Source organism: Rhinoderma darwinii, chromosome 2, assembly GCF_050947455.1.
Source record: "Rhinoderma darwinii isolate aRhiDar2 chromosome 2, aRhiDar2.hap1, whole genome shotgun sequence".
NCBI classification, from domain to species: domain Eukaryota; kingdom Metazoa; phylum Chordata; class Amphibia; order Anura; family Rhinodermatidae; genus Rhinoderma; species Rhinoderma darwinii.
This window is the reverse complement of record NC_134688.1, coordinates 122,593,314-122,606,370: the sequence shown is the minus strand read 5'-3', so window position 1 is coordinate 122,606,370 and position 13,057 is coordinate 122,593,314. Positions and strand designations below refer to the sequence as shown.

At 42.7% G+C, this 13,057-nt stretch overlaps 1 protein-coding gene across 1 annotated transcript in view; it reads right to left on the bottom strand.

The window, feature by feature from the left end:
• The window catches only part of HTR2A (5-hydroxytryptamine receptor 2A), a 74,933-nt gene that overhangs the window by 50,425 nt on the left and 11,451 nt on the right, over positions 1–13,057 (bottom strand). The window contains exon 3 of the mRNA XM_075852248.1: positions 3,016–3,216. Coding sequence (XP_075708363.1) covers positions 3,016–3,216 — 201 coding nt within the window. The remainder of the gene's footprint in view (positions 1–3,015; positions 3,217–13,057) is intronic.

Here is a 13,057-nt window from a genome sequence, read left to right as displayed (position 1 = left end):
ATCTTATGGAAATATTTTTATTGTATCACTGTTTGCATGATTCTTTTCATTGTTGAGTTAAACTTGGCTATTGTTATAACTATTGGGTTGTGGAGTCACTGGGTTACTCCCCCGGTTAGCGTAGCGGCTGGCGGGACAGGACACAGGCAGGTAGCAGGTAGCTGGACACAGGCAGGTAGCTGGACACAGGCAGGTAGCAGGTAGCTGGACACAGGCAGGTAGCTGGACACAGTCGGGTAGCTGAACACAGTAGGGTAACTGGACACAGGCAGGTAGCTGGACACAGTTGGGTAGCTGAACACAGGTGGGCAGCTGGACACAGGCAGGTAGTAGGTAGCTGGATAAGGGTTGATAAAAGATAACTGGATACAGGCTCATAACAGAGAGTTGGATACAGGCCATTAGTGGATAGCTAAATACAGGCTAATAACAGAGCTGGATACAGACTGGTAACAGATAGCTGGATACAGGCTGATAACAGAGAGCAATAGCGGACTGGAATCAGCTGCAAACAAGAACCTTTTCAGGAGACAACTGGTTTGTTCCAATGTTGCTCAAGCAGGGTGTGTCCAGTGAAGCAGACTAATATTCCTGATGATTGACAGGGATAGGCTGGGGAAGGATTTGGGTGCACGTGCTGGCTTTATAAGATGCAGGAAGTGAGCGTGCGGCCTCCCTATGGGCAGGCCCAGCAACATCAGCAGCAGAAGGAAGTGCACATGCACGGCAGTGTGGCAATCAAGGAACCGTACAGCGTGTACCAAAGGTAACCTGGCAGCTGTGCCTGCTGTGAGAGATGATACACCGACGAGCGCAAAGCACTGGTGTTACAGTTATTGCTTGTTTTATTGAGGATAACACCAATACAGATTGAATATTTATTTGTATACAATGCATTTAGAAAGTCTTCAGACCCATTAATTTTTTTCTTATTTGTTATTTTGAGGTCTTGTGCTAAAATACAAAAAAATTCAAGTTTTTCCCCATCATTCTGCACTCAATTCCCTATAATGACAACGTGAAAACAGAATGTTAGTAATCTTTGCTAATCTATTGAAAAGGAAAAACGAAAATATTGCATTGACATAAGTATCCAGACGCTTTACTCCATACTTAGTTGAAGCACCTTTGGCAGTGATAACACTGTCCAGTCTTCTAGGGTATGATGCCACAAGGTTTGCACCCCAGGATTTGGGGATTTTCTGCCATTCTTCTCTACAGATCCTCTCAAGCTCTGTCAGGTTGGATGTGGACCGTTGGTGGACAGTCATTTTCAGGTCTCAGGTTCAAGTCAGGGCTCTGGCTGGGACACTCAAGGACATTCACAGAGTTGTCCCTAAGCCTCTCCTGTGTTGTCTTGGCTGTGTGCTTAGGGTCATTGTCTTGTTGGAGGGTGAACCCTCGGCCCAGTCTAAGGTCCAGACACTCTGGATCAGGTTTTCTTTAAGAATATCTCTGTACTTTGCTCAATTCATCTTTCCCCCAACGCTGACCAGTCTCCCTATTGCAGCTGCTAAGAAAAAAAAAACACAACATGATGCTGCCACCACCATGTTTCACTGTAGGGATGGTATTGGGCAGGTGATGAGCAGTGCCTGGTTTTCTCCAGAAATGATGCTTAGAATTGAGGCCAAAAAGTTCATTCTTGGTTTCAGCAGACCACAGAATCTTGTTTCTCACAATCTGAGAGTCCTTTAGGTGCTTTTTTTGCAAACTCCAGGCGGGCTTTCATGTGAATTTTACTAAGGACAGGCTTCTTTCTAGCCACTCTGCCATAAAGCCCAGATTGGTGGAGTGCTACAGTGATGGTTGATCTTCTGGAAGTTTCTCCCATATGCACACAGGATCTTTGGAACTCACCAGAGTGACCATTGGGTTCTTGGTCACCTCTCCTACCAAGGCCTTTCTCCCCCGATTACTTAGTTAGGTGGGGCGACCAGCAATAGGAAGTGTCCTGGTTGTTCCAAACTTCTTCCATTTAAGAATTATGGAGGCCACTGTGCTCTTGGGAACTTCCAGTGCAGTAATTTTCTTGTACCCTTCTCCAGATCTGTTCCTCCACACAATCCTGACTCTGAGCTTTACAGGTAGTTCTTTCCTCCACAGAAAAAAAAGGTATGATCCAGCACTTCATGAAGAAATCTCAGGACATAATTGTATAAGAATTAAAAATCCACCCAGCACAGAAAGACAAAGGACCAGTACGCTTACGTGTTTCAAACACCAACTGCGTTCTTAGTCATAGCCATAGTTTTTTTGCTGCTATTAAACACGCGTGGGCCAGGGTGTGGTCCGTGCACTGGATCACTGAAGACGCTGGACACCGGTGAGCTAGAAATATATTTTAATTTTACTACTAGTTCTTTCCTCCTCATTGCTTGGATTTTGCTCTGATATACATTGTCAGCTGTGAGACCTTATATAGACAGGGGTGTGTCTTTTCAAATCATGTCCAATCAAATGAATTTACCACAAGTGGACTCCAATCAAGGTGTAGAAACATTTCATACATGATCTAGAGAAAGGGAAGGCCACCAGAGCAACATTGCAAGTGTCATAGCAAAGGGTCAGAATACTTCTGTCCATGCGAAATTTGCAAAAATGTCGAAAACATTTTTTCACTTTGTCATTATGGGGTGGAATGATGGCGAAAACGTGAATTTTTTTTTTTTTCAGCATAAGACCTCAACATAACAAAATGTCAAAAAAGTGAAAGTGTCTGAAGGCTTTCTGAATGCACTGTACAAGCAAGCTTATCGCTTTTTACAATATATTTTTGTGTATTCCGTGAAGGCAGTTACCAATGAATCATTGCTTTACTATTACAAATAGAATGGGGAAGTTCATTTCTACATTTTCTATTGGCACAATAAAGAAGTATTAAGGATGTTAATAAAAAGAAGAGCTGTATAACTCACAATTTCTCAGGTCTTTAGTATTTGTTAGGTTGCTATTATTCTGTCATAGTTTGTCTGTATATCTAGCTTCCTATGCCTGAAATATTACTGCACTTACCCACAGATATAGTCCATACAGCAATTATTTTAGCGAAAGCCTTGGTTCTTGAGTTGAATCGGCTGTGATGGATAGGATTTCGTATTGCAATATACCGATCCAAAGAAATTGCACAGAGGTGCATGATAGAAGCAGTGGAGAACAGTACATCCAAATATATCCAGACAGGACAAATTTTTCTATGTAAAGGCCATTCATAATCTATGAGATAATAAGAAGCAATATTTGTAGAATAACGTGATATATATTTCTACAATTACAATTGAAAAAATAAAAAGAACATTTGTTGAAAACAAAATATTTATATTTTGTAGTTTATTACTACTTCTACATACATTAATATAATAATACACAATAAATCATATATATTTACTATATTAACGTTATAAATAATATGCATTAAATAATGAATATATAATACATATTTTACTACATTGACTATATATATAATATGCAATAAATAATATATAAATATAAACTAAATATTTCACTACATTGACTATATGTATAATATGCAATAAATAATATATAATTATATTTTACTATATTAACTATACAAATAATATGCAATAAATTATTTATATATATATATAAAAAAAAAATATATATATATATATATATATATAAAAATATATATATATATATATATATATTTAGTATATGTACAGTTTTACTAAATTGACTATATAAAATATATATCTAAAAAACGTTGTTAAGATCCTTTACGTACATTCTGTAGTGTAGAATATATTTCACACAATGATCTTGGTTGTTTATTTACACACCATGATTTTTTAAACAACCGACTAATAGAGATGAGCAAATTTCACGAAGTTCGTTTCGGGTCTAATTTGGTTGAATTTTCCATCAATTGCAAGTTCCCCCGATTTCCCTGAGAACCGGTGTCTGACTCTCTGATGTCTTATAGGACTGTATCCAATACCTTTCAAGTTTTTTTTAATGCCAAGCCGGAATTAGCAATGTCAAAGTGACAGCAACTATGGTTAGAGGGAGGGATGACTGCAGTGCATTTTGCGAAAGCTGCCTGCAAGTCATGATGGGGAAGGCCTCCAAGGTTAAGTTATCCTTTTTCAAATCCATAAAAATTTGCCCCGATTTGCCCCATGTCCAAAATTTTGGGGCATTTTGGACCAAATTAGATAAAGTGTATCAAACTATTTTCCATTAATCAATAGTACAAGGGAATATAATAAACTTTGTATTATATCTTATTAAAGAAAAATGCCTTTCTCCATTTATCACACTCCTTTCCTCTACCCCCTCTGTTTTCTTAAAGGGGTATTTCCAACTTAGATATTTATGGCATATTCTGTGGATATGCCATGAATGTCTAAGTTGGGAAAACCCCTTTAATTGTTCACACTCAGAATTCACTTATAGTAGCTATGCTGAGAGATCAAATGACAGCTGCCCATAGAAGTCTATTGAGAGGGGAGTGAGAGGAGGAGGCAGGAGACATGTTAAAAAGAACCTGTCAGCTCCTGTTTGCCTACCAAACTGGTCCCTGCGTTTGGTAGGTCTTGTAAAACGATGTGCCCACATACCTTTTGTTTGGTTTGTATTACCTTGTTTGTCAAGATAAACAACTTTATTGCCATATGCAAATGACTCCACAAGTGCCACTCGGGAGGTCCATTTCCCTGCAAGTGCTCCTGTACTCACCATTTTAGCCTGCTCAACTCTGCCCACTCTGTAAGGATGAGAGTGACTTGGCTATAACGTGACAATATCAATCCTGAGCAAGTGGCCGGAGTCATGCTAAAATGTCGAAAACAGGAACACTTGTGGGGAAACAGACCGCCCAAGTGGCACTCACAGAGACAATTGGATAAGGCAATTTGGCAATAAGGTCATTTATCTAGACAAACAGGGTAATACATACCAAATAAAAGGTATGTGGGCACATAGTTTTATAAGATCTACCAAACACTGGAACCAGTTTGGTAGGCAAATAGGAGCTGAAAGGTTCACTTTAAGGCTGGGTTTTCATGCTGTGGTCAATATGCATATTTTGACACGATTTGCGGCAAAATGTCACGGTTGTGGATCCACGGCAAAAAATGCATTTTGACCGCGACATGAAAACCCAGCCCAACTGTCTTACATACACTGCATACAGACAAGATCCATTCTACAGGAGTAAGGAGCAGTGTAGCTGAGAATCTATCACTGTGGTGAGATATAACAGTTACTAGAAGCAGCATAGAGGAGTTGCACAGCAGTCAGGAGCAGTGTAGCTGAGAATCCAGGACTGGGGTGAGACAGCAAAACACATACCAGAAGTCTTTGTCTTTCTCTCACTCCTCAGCTTCCTCCTTTTTGCTCCTGCCTCCCCTTTCCATAGACTTGTATTGGCAGCTGTAACATAATGTCTCTGTGGAGCTTAGCAACCATTTCTTCTGTGCCTAAGAGTCCTCTTACATGGCCCGGCGTGGGCCGTGTAAACGTGCGCCAATCAACGAGACAGCTCGTTGATCGGCACTTGTTTGCTCCTTTCACGAGCTATGTATGGGGACGAGCGCTCATTACTATGATCCCTCGTCCCCATAAAATTTCTATTATGTCAGCAGCACGCCTCCCTGTTAAGACAGGGAGATGTGCTGCCAACAACGATAATACTTTTGGCTGCATAGATGATACAATCAGCTGATGAACGAGTGTTTGCTCGTTCATTGGCTGATCGTTGCCCTGTTTACACAGGGTAATGATCCGGATCGAGTATTCTGTGAACGCTCATTTGCCTGATGATTGGCCCGTGGAAAAGGGCCTTAACTGAATACATATTCTAGGAGTAAATTCAGAGTGAGTTAACAGTTAAGAAAATAAGGGGGGGGGGGGGAGTAGAAAAGGATTCTGATAACTGGAGAAAGAGACATTTTTTCTTATAAGATATTTTACAAAGTTTCTTACATTTGCTTGTATTATTGATTTATGCAAAGTTATTCATAACCGGAGCTAAACTTTAAGATAGAATCAATTTTCTAATCTCTAAAAACTAAACATTGTTGGTTTATAAAATTGTGGCTGGGGGCATGATGGTACTTTCTATCAGTATGATCTTTGCAGCCAGTGGAGAGGTAACTCACTCCGCCAGTCAAGAAGAGTCGTTGTTGCCTAGCGAGGGCAGAGTTGCGATGCATTGTGTAAATGTAAATGTCGCTACAAGCAGCATTTACACTTACAATCGTGCTGCTGATAATGATCATTTTATGGCAGCATGATCAATGAAGATCAACAATAAATGGTGACAACCTACATGGCTGTATTGCCTGTTCTTACTTTTGCAAAATGTCTGCCACAACTGAATAAACAAATGCTGATATTTCTCAAACACAATTACCAAACTTCAGCTACTGCTTTAACTTCTGATTTACTAATATATGGCCAGATTCATGTTTTAGGTAAAAATCCAGTACTAGCACATTTCCTATACATCTTTGCCGCAATTCATCATTGAAGTGATCTAATCTTTTGTGACTTCATACAGTTGTCATATATTACTCCTTCTGCAAAATAATTTACAGTGCTATTCTCAGTTATTTGGAAGTAACAATTCAGCCAATTTGTCTTTATATATGATATGTAAGCACTACCTATAGAAAGAAGTTTTCTACTTATTTTTGTTTTTAATAAAATTGATTAATATTACAGCTTGAGATGAGGACTAGAATGGTATGACTGCTGCCAATCTAGATTTGAGCTGCACAGCTGAGTTACATCTGACAAGCTAGTTGCTAGGTACACATCAGGAATGGACACTGAACTGAGGGCAGAGAAGGGGCAAGAAGACTTATTCTTGTACATTCCATTTAGGCCTTGTTCACACAGTGCAGATTTTATGTAAATTTTGCATGCTTTTTTTAAAGCCAAAACCAGAATTGGATCCACAAGAGGCCTTTCTTTGTATATTTCTTCTGTTTAGGCTCCATTACTGGTTATGGCTTAAAAAAATACATGCGAAATCTGTATTAAATCTGCACTGTGTGAATAAGGCCTTAGGAGGAAAAGTTGCCTAGCAAACATTATGTATTATGAATACATTTAGTTTAAACCCAAAAGCGCTTTAAAGTTCTTAGACTTTTCAAGGACTAGGGATATTGTAATTTAATGATAACACCCATTCAGTTGTTTCCTTTCAGATAATTGAATAGTTTGATAAAGGGGTTGTCCACTACCGGACATCTGATGACCTATCTACCGTATAGGTCATCAGTATATCATTGGTGGGAGTTCGGCACCCGGACCCCGCACAGATCAGCTGCTCTGGCTGCCTACGGGCATGGGAAAACATTGCACAATATGCAATGTACGGCGCCGGAAGCAGTTGGCCCCATACACTGCATAGCGAGTTGTAGATTTTCACAGCACCATTTATTTTACCATATAGTGTAGTGGGAAACTGGGAAACAATATTTGTGCGGTGGAATAGGAAAAAAACTGTGATTACTCAATCTTTTAGGCGTTTTATTTTGACGGCGCTGACCGTGCAGTAAAAATGACATGTTAACGTTATTCTGTGGGTCAATACGATTACAGCGATACCAAATTTATATAGATTTTATTTATGTTTTACTACTTTTACAAGGAAAAAATGCCATATTCTGAGAGCCATAACGTTTACGTTTTTCTGTCAATTGAGCGATATGATGGTTTATTTTTTGTGGTGCGAGCTGTAATTTCTATTTCTACCTTTTTGGGGTACATGAGACTTTTTGATTACTTTTTATTCAATATTTTGTGGAAGATGAAGTGATCAAAAAACACAGATTGTTTTTTTTTTTACATTGAAATGGGCAAAGTTTTTTTTTTTTTAACTTTTAATTTTTATTAAAAATAACTTCATATTACTGTTTTTCACTTGACCCACTAGGGGGCTTGAACCAGCGATCATTGGATTGCTTGCATGATATACTGCAATACTAATGTATTGCAGTATATTGTGATACTGACACACTCCTATGAAGCCCAGGGCTTCATAGGAGTTCAAAGACGGCAGACCTGGGGGCCTTCATCAGGCGCCCAGGCTGCGATGCCAACCAACGGCACCACGCAATCGCATCGTGGGGGGGCGGTGCAATGTTACAGGGGACTGCCCCCTGTTTCTAGTCATTTAAATGCTGCGGTCGCAATTGAATGAGTTAAACGAGCGGGATCGTGCTTGAGCTGGATCCAACTCATTACCCTGAAGTGTCGGCTGTAACACACAGCCTACACGCTCGTTCTATGAAGTGGGCTCAGCCCGCTCCATACTCCCCCACCTGAAGTGAGCCGTATATATATGGCGGATGTTGGGAGGGGGTTAAAGTTGTTAATCTGTTAACATACTAAATATGTAAAATGTTTAAAGTAAATGTCCACCTTTCAGCAGCATGTCCAGGGTTGGACTGGCCCACCATAAGATCCTTAGAGAGCCAAGGCTAGAAAGGTCTATGACATTGTAGGTCCAACACTCTGTGCTGACTCATTTACTAATATATCTTCAGAGAAGTTGGAGGTCAGTTTTACTGTTACCTACTTCAAATACTCTGCAAAGTTATAAAGTTATAAAGTTTAATGTTAACATTCTGGCCATAAGGTCAGTGACTTTCCACCTGAAATAACTGTTAACAAATTGTCACTTGCTCTTTCATTAGCATCAACACAGTTAATTGGCACCGGGCATTACATGACACCTAAACTACAGTGCTGCCATTGGACTCAAGGCTCAGTATATAATAAAAAGATTTAATGTTCATATTTCACATTAGTACAATTCTAGGTACGTCTGAGTACGACAATTCATCATAAAATATCATATTAAAGGATCCTAATGTCGTGGATGGAATGTGCTGGCTATAATACAATAAATTCACATTTACATTCATCTGTATGTACACTATCTACACTGTAGTGTCTAGTGATGAGCTGATGAAACTTTGCACTTATTTTTTGCAGGCGTTTCGCTAACAAGCAAATTTCCCAATACGCAACCGTATTTCCTAATATAAGAAACTGGAGGCTGAAATATTTTAATATAGATCTATATTCTACTGTTGGTTTATCTAAGGGGAATTATGACTCCATAATAGGAATTTGTCCATCAGCAAAACTCTGAAAAAGCAAATATATGTAGATCTATAGCAGTGACTTTATTATACACTGGCAGCCAACCTATTTTATTTAGTTTTTCCCAAAAGTTCCAGATTCTGTTTATTGAAATGGACCTGCACATAATGAGAAGGGGACAGAACTACAGTTATTGTAAGAATCTTTCCCTTCCCCATTATTATTATTATTATTATTATTATAATAAGCAATGATATTGTTATAAAAACACTTGTCGTCTCCAGAGTTCTAAGGCTGGGTTCACACGACCTATTTTCAGACGTAAACGAGGCGTATTATGCCTCGTTTTACGTCTGAAAATAGGGCTACAATACGTCGGCAAACATCTGCCCATTCATTTGAATGGGTTTGCCGACGTATTGTGCAGACGACCTGTAATTTACGCGTCGTCGTTTGACAGCTGTCAAACGACAACGCGTAAATTGACTGCCTCGGCAAAGAAGTGCAGGGCACTTCTTTGCAACGTAATTTGAGCTGTTCTTCATTGAACTCAATGAAGAGCAGCTCAAGATATACGAGCGTCACAGACGCCTCGTATATTACGAGGAGGAGCATTTACGACTGAAACGACGCAGCTGTTTTCTTCTGAAAACAGGCTGTCATTTCAGCCGTAAATGCCTGCTATCGTGTGAACATACCTTAAATGAGAAATTTTCCATATGGGGTTAAATAGACCGTGAAGAGAAACATTTCAGAATGGAGAGATAGGAACAAGTAAGGCCCCTTTCACTCTGCGGTTTTTTCCTTCTGTCTGAGGTATACGTTGTTCCATAGTGTGAAGCTGTTGTTGTTCATAATCTTTCTTAATACTGTATTAGAATTATTACTGTAATGAGGGGATAGTAGGAAGGTACCATGAGGACTTGCCTGTGGGTATCAGGGATACAATGACCCATTGTCATGACGTTTTGCATTGTATCACTGGCACGTTACTAGTTGTAGATTTGCATTACATCTGCAGTACTTGGCATAATAGTATGTGCAACTTAATTGCCGCTAGGCATTGCGCAACATCTCTGGCGGTTATATCCAAGGGTTCAACAACATTACTATTATGGCTCCAGGGCCTGTACTGTACGTTTCTTAAACACTTGCCACAACAATTTGCACTGGAAAATTTGACCAGCATGTTTTATTGAGAAAACATACTTATGAGATTTTCCACGTGTAATAAAAAATATTCGAAATCTAGAAAAAATCTATAACAAAAAGGACTCCTTCCATTTCATATTCTAATGACCATAGGTATGTATAATTTGGATATAAAAGAATGAACAACTCTGCCCACAAACTAATGTACCAAATGTTCTGCTAATAGTTTCTGGTGAATGGAAGTCTTAACCTCAAACTTGGCCGGGAGATTTCCGTGTGTGTGTGCAAGGTCAAAAATTGTGCATAAGTGCAACTCCCATTTATAAAGTTACTCCAACATTATGCACCAAATAAGTGAACTAAGGGGGAATTTATTAAGACTGGCATTTAATACACTAATCTAGAAAGTTGCAGTGAGATGCAACACATTTGTTGCATCTCACTGTGTTGACATTAGTTGCACTCACATATGTTGCATCTTTAGGCTGACCGGGTGCCATCCTCCCACCCCCTTCTAATCAGACATAAAATAAAAACGATGTATACTCCACTCACTACTCCTCTTCTCTCCACAGGCTCCCTCAGCATGCTGCGGCTCATATAAGCATAGCTCCCAACCGTCCCGGATCCGGCGGGACAGCCCCAGTTTCTCACCGCTGTCCCGCCATCCCGGGCTGTCTGAAAAATGTCCCAATGGGCGCTGCAGCTGTATCAAAACAGCTGATCGCTGCTGACAGGCGCCCTGCATGCCAGACGACTGCAGCAGCGATTAGCAATCAGCGTCAGAAGGAGGCAGGAGGTCTTGCTGCGGTGTCCTGACTGGTGTCGATGCTGGCCCGGGAGTGGACCAGTCCAGTCACCTGACCTGTCATCTGACCTCACCGGTCAGGTGACAGGTCAGGTGGCAGGACTTGTCCACTCCCGGGCCATCATCGACACCAGTCAGAATGCCCCTGCAAGACCTCCTGCCTTCTCCTAATGGTGAGTGATGTGAAGGCCGAGCGGGGAGTGGTAGCAGTAGGCTACCTCTACCGCTCACCGCTCTGGCGGCATTGTGGCACAAAGTATAAGGGGGAGGGGGGTTGTGTGGCACAAAGTTTAGGGGGAGGGGGGTTGTGTGGCACAAAGTATAAGGGGGAGGGGGTTGTGTGGCACTATGTACAAGGGGGAGGGGGGGTTGTGTGGCACTATGTACAAGGGGGGAGGGGGGTTGTGTGCCACTATATACAAGGGGGAGGGGGTTGTGTGGCGCTATGTACAAGAGGGGGGCTGTGTGGCACTATGTACAAGAGGGGGCTGTGCGTGGAGCTATCTACAGGGGGGCTGTGCATGGAGCTATCTACAGGGGGCTGTGTGTGGTGCTATCTACAGGGGGCTGTGTGTGGCGCTATCTACAGGGGGGCTGTGTGTGGAGCCATCTACAGGGGTGCCATGTGTGAAGCTATCTACAGGGGGTCGTGTGTGGAGCTATCTACAGGGGGGCCTCTGTGGGTGGAGCTATCTACAGGGGGCTGTGTGTCACGCTATCTACAAGGAGGCCGTGTGTGGTGCTATCTACAGGGGGGCCGTGTGTGGAGCTATCTACAGGGGGGCCATGTGTGGATCTATCTACAGGGGTGCTGTGTGTGGAGCTATCTACAGGGAGCTGTGTGTGAAGCTATCTACAGGGGCTATCTACAGGGGGGCGGTGTGTGGAGCTGTCTACAGGGGGTGTGTGTGGCGTTATCCACAGGGGGGCCATGTGTGGAGCTATCTACAGGGGGGCTGTGTGTGAAGCTATCTACAGGGGGGCCATGCGTGGAGCTATCTACAGGGTGGCCATGCGTGGAGCTATCTACAGGGGGGCCATGCGTGGAGCTATCTACAGGTGGGCCGTGTGTCGCGCTATCTACAAGGAGGCCGTGTGTGGCACTATCTACAGGGGGGCCGTGTCTAGAGCTATCTACAGGGGGGCCGTGTGTGGAGCTATCAACAGGGGGGCTGTGTGTGGAGCTATCTACAGGGAGCTGTGCGTGGAGCTTTCTACAGGGGGGCCGTGTGTGGAGCTATCAACAGGGGGGCCATGTGTGGAGCTATCTACAGGGGGGCTGTGTGTGGAACTATCTACTGGGGGTCATGTGTGGAGCTATCTACAGGGAGGTGTGTGTGGAGCTATCTACAGTAGGGCTGTGTGGAGCTATCTACAGGGGGCTGTGTGTGGAGCTATCTACAGGGGGGCCGTGTGTGGAGCTATCTACAGGGGGGCCATGTGTGGATCTATCTACAGGGGTGCTGTGTGTGGAGCTATCTACAGGGAGCTGTGTGTGAAGCTATCTACAGGGGCTATCTACAGGGGGCGGTGTGTGGAGCTGTCTACAGGAGGTGTGTGTGGCGTTATCCACAGGAGGGCCATGTGTGGAGCTATCTACAGGGGTATGTGTGTGGAGCTATCTACAGGGGGGCCATGTGTGGAGCTATCTACAGGGGGGCCATGCGTGGAGCTATCTACAGGGGGGCCGTGTGTGGATCTATCTACAGGGGTGCTGTGTGTGGAGCTATCTACAGGGAGCTGTGTGTGGAGCTATCTACAGGGGCTATCTACAGGGGGGTGTGTGTGGCACTATCTACAGGGAGGCCGTGTGTGGCGCTATCTACAGGGGGGCCATGTGTGGAGCTATCTACAGGGGGCCGCGTGTGGATCTATCTACAGGGGGCCGCGTGTGGATCTATCTACAGGGGGATGTGTGTTGAGCTATCTACAGGGGGGCCGTGTGTGGCGCTTTCTACAGGGGGGCCGTGTGTGGAGCTATCTACAGGGGCCATGTGTGGATCTATCTACAGGGGG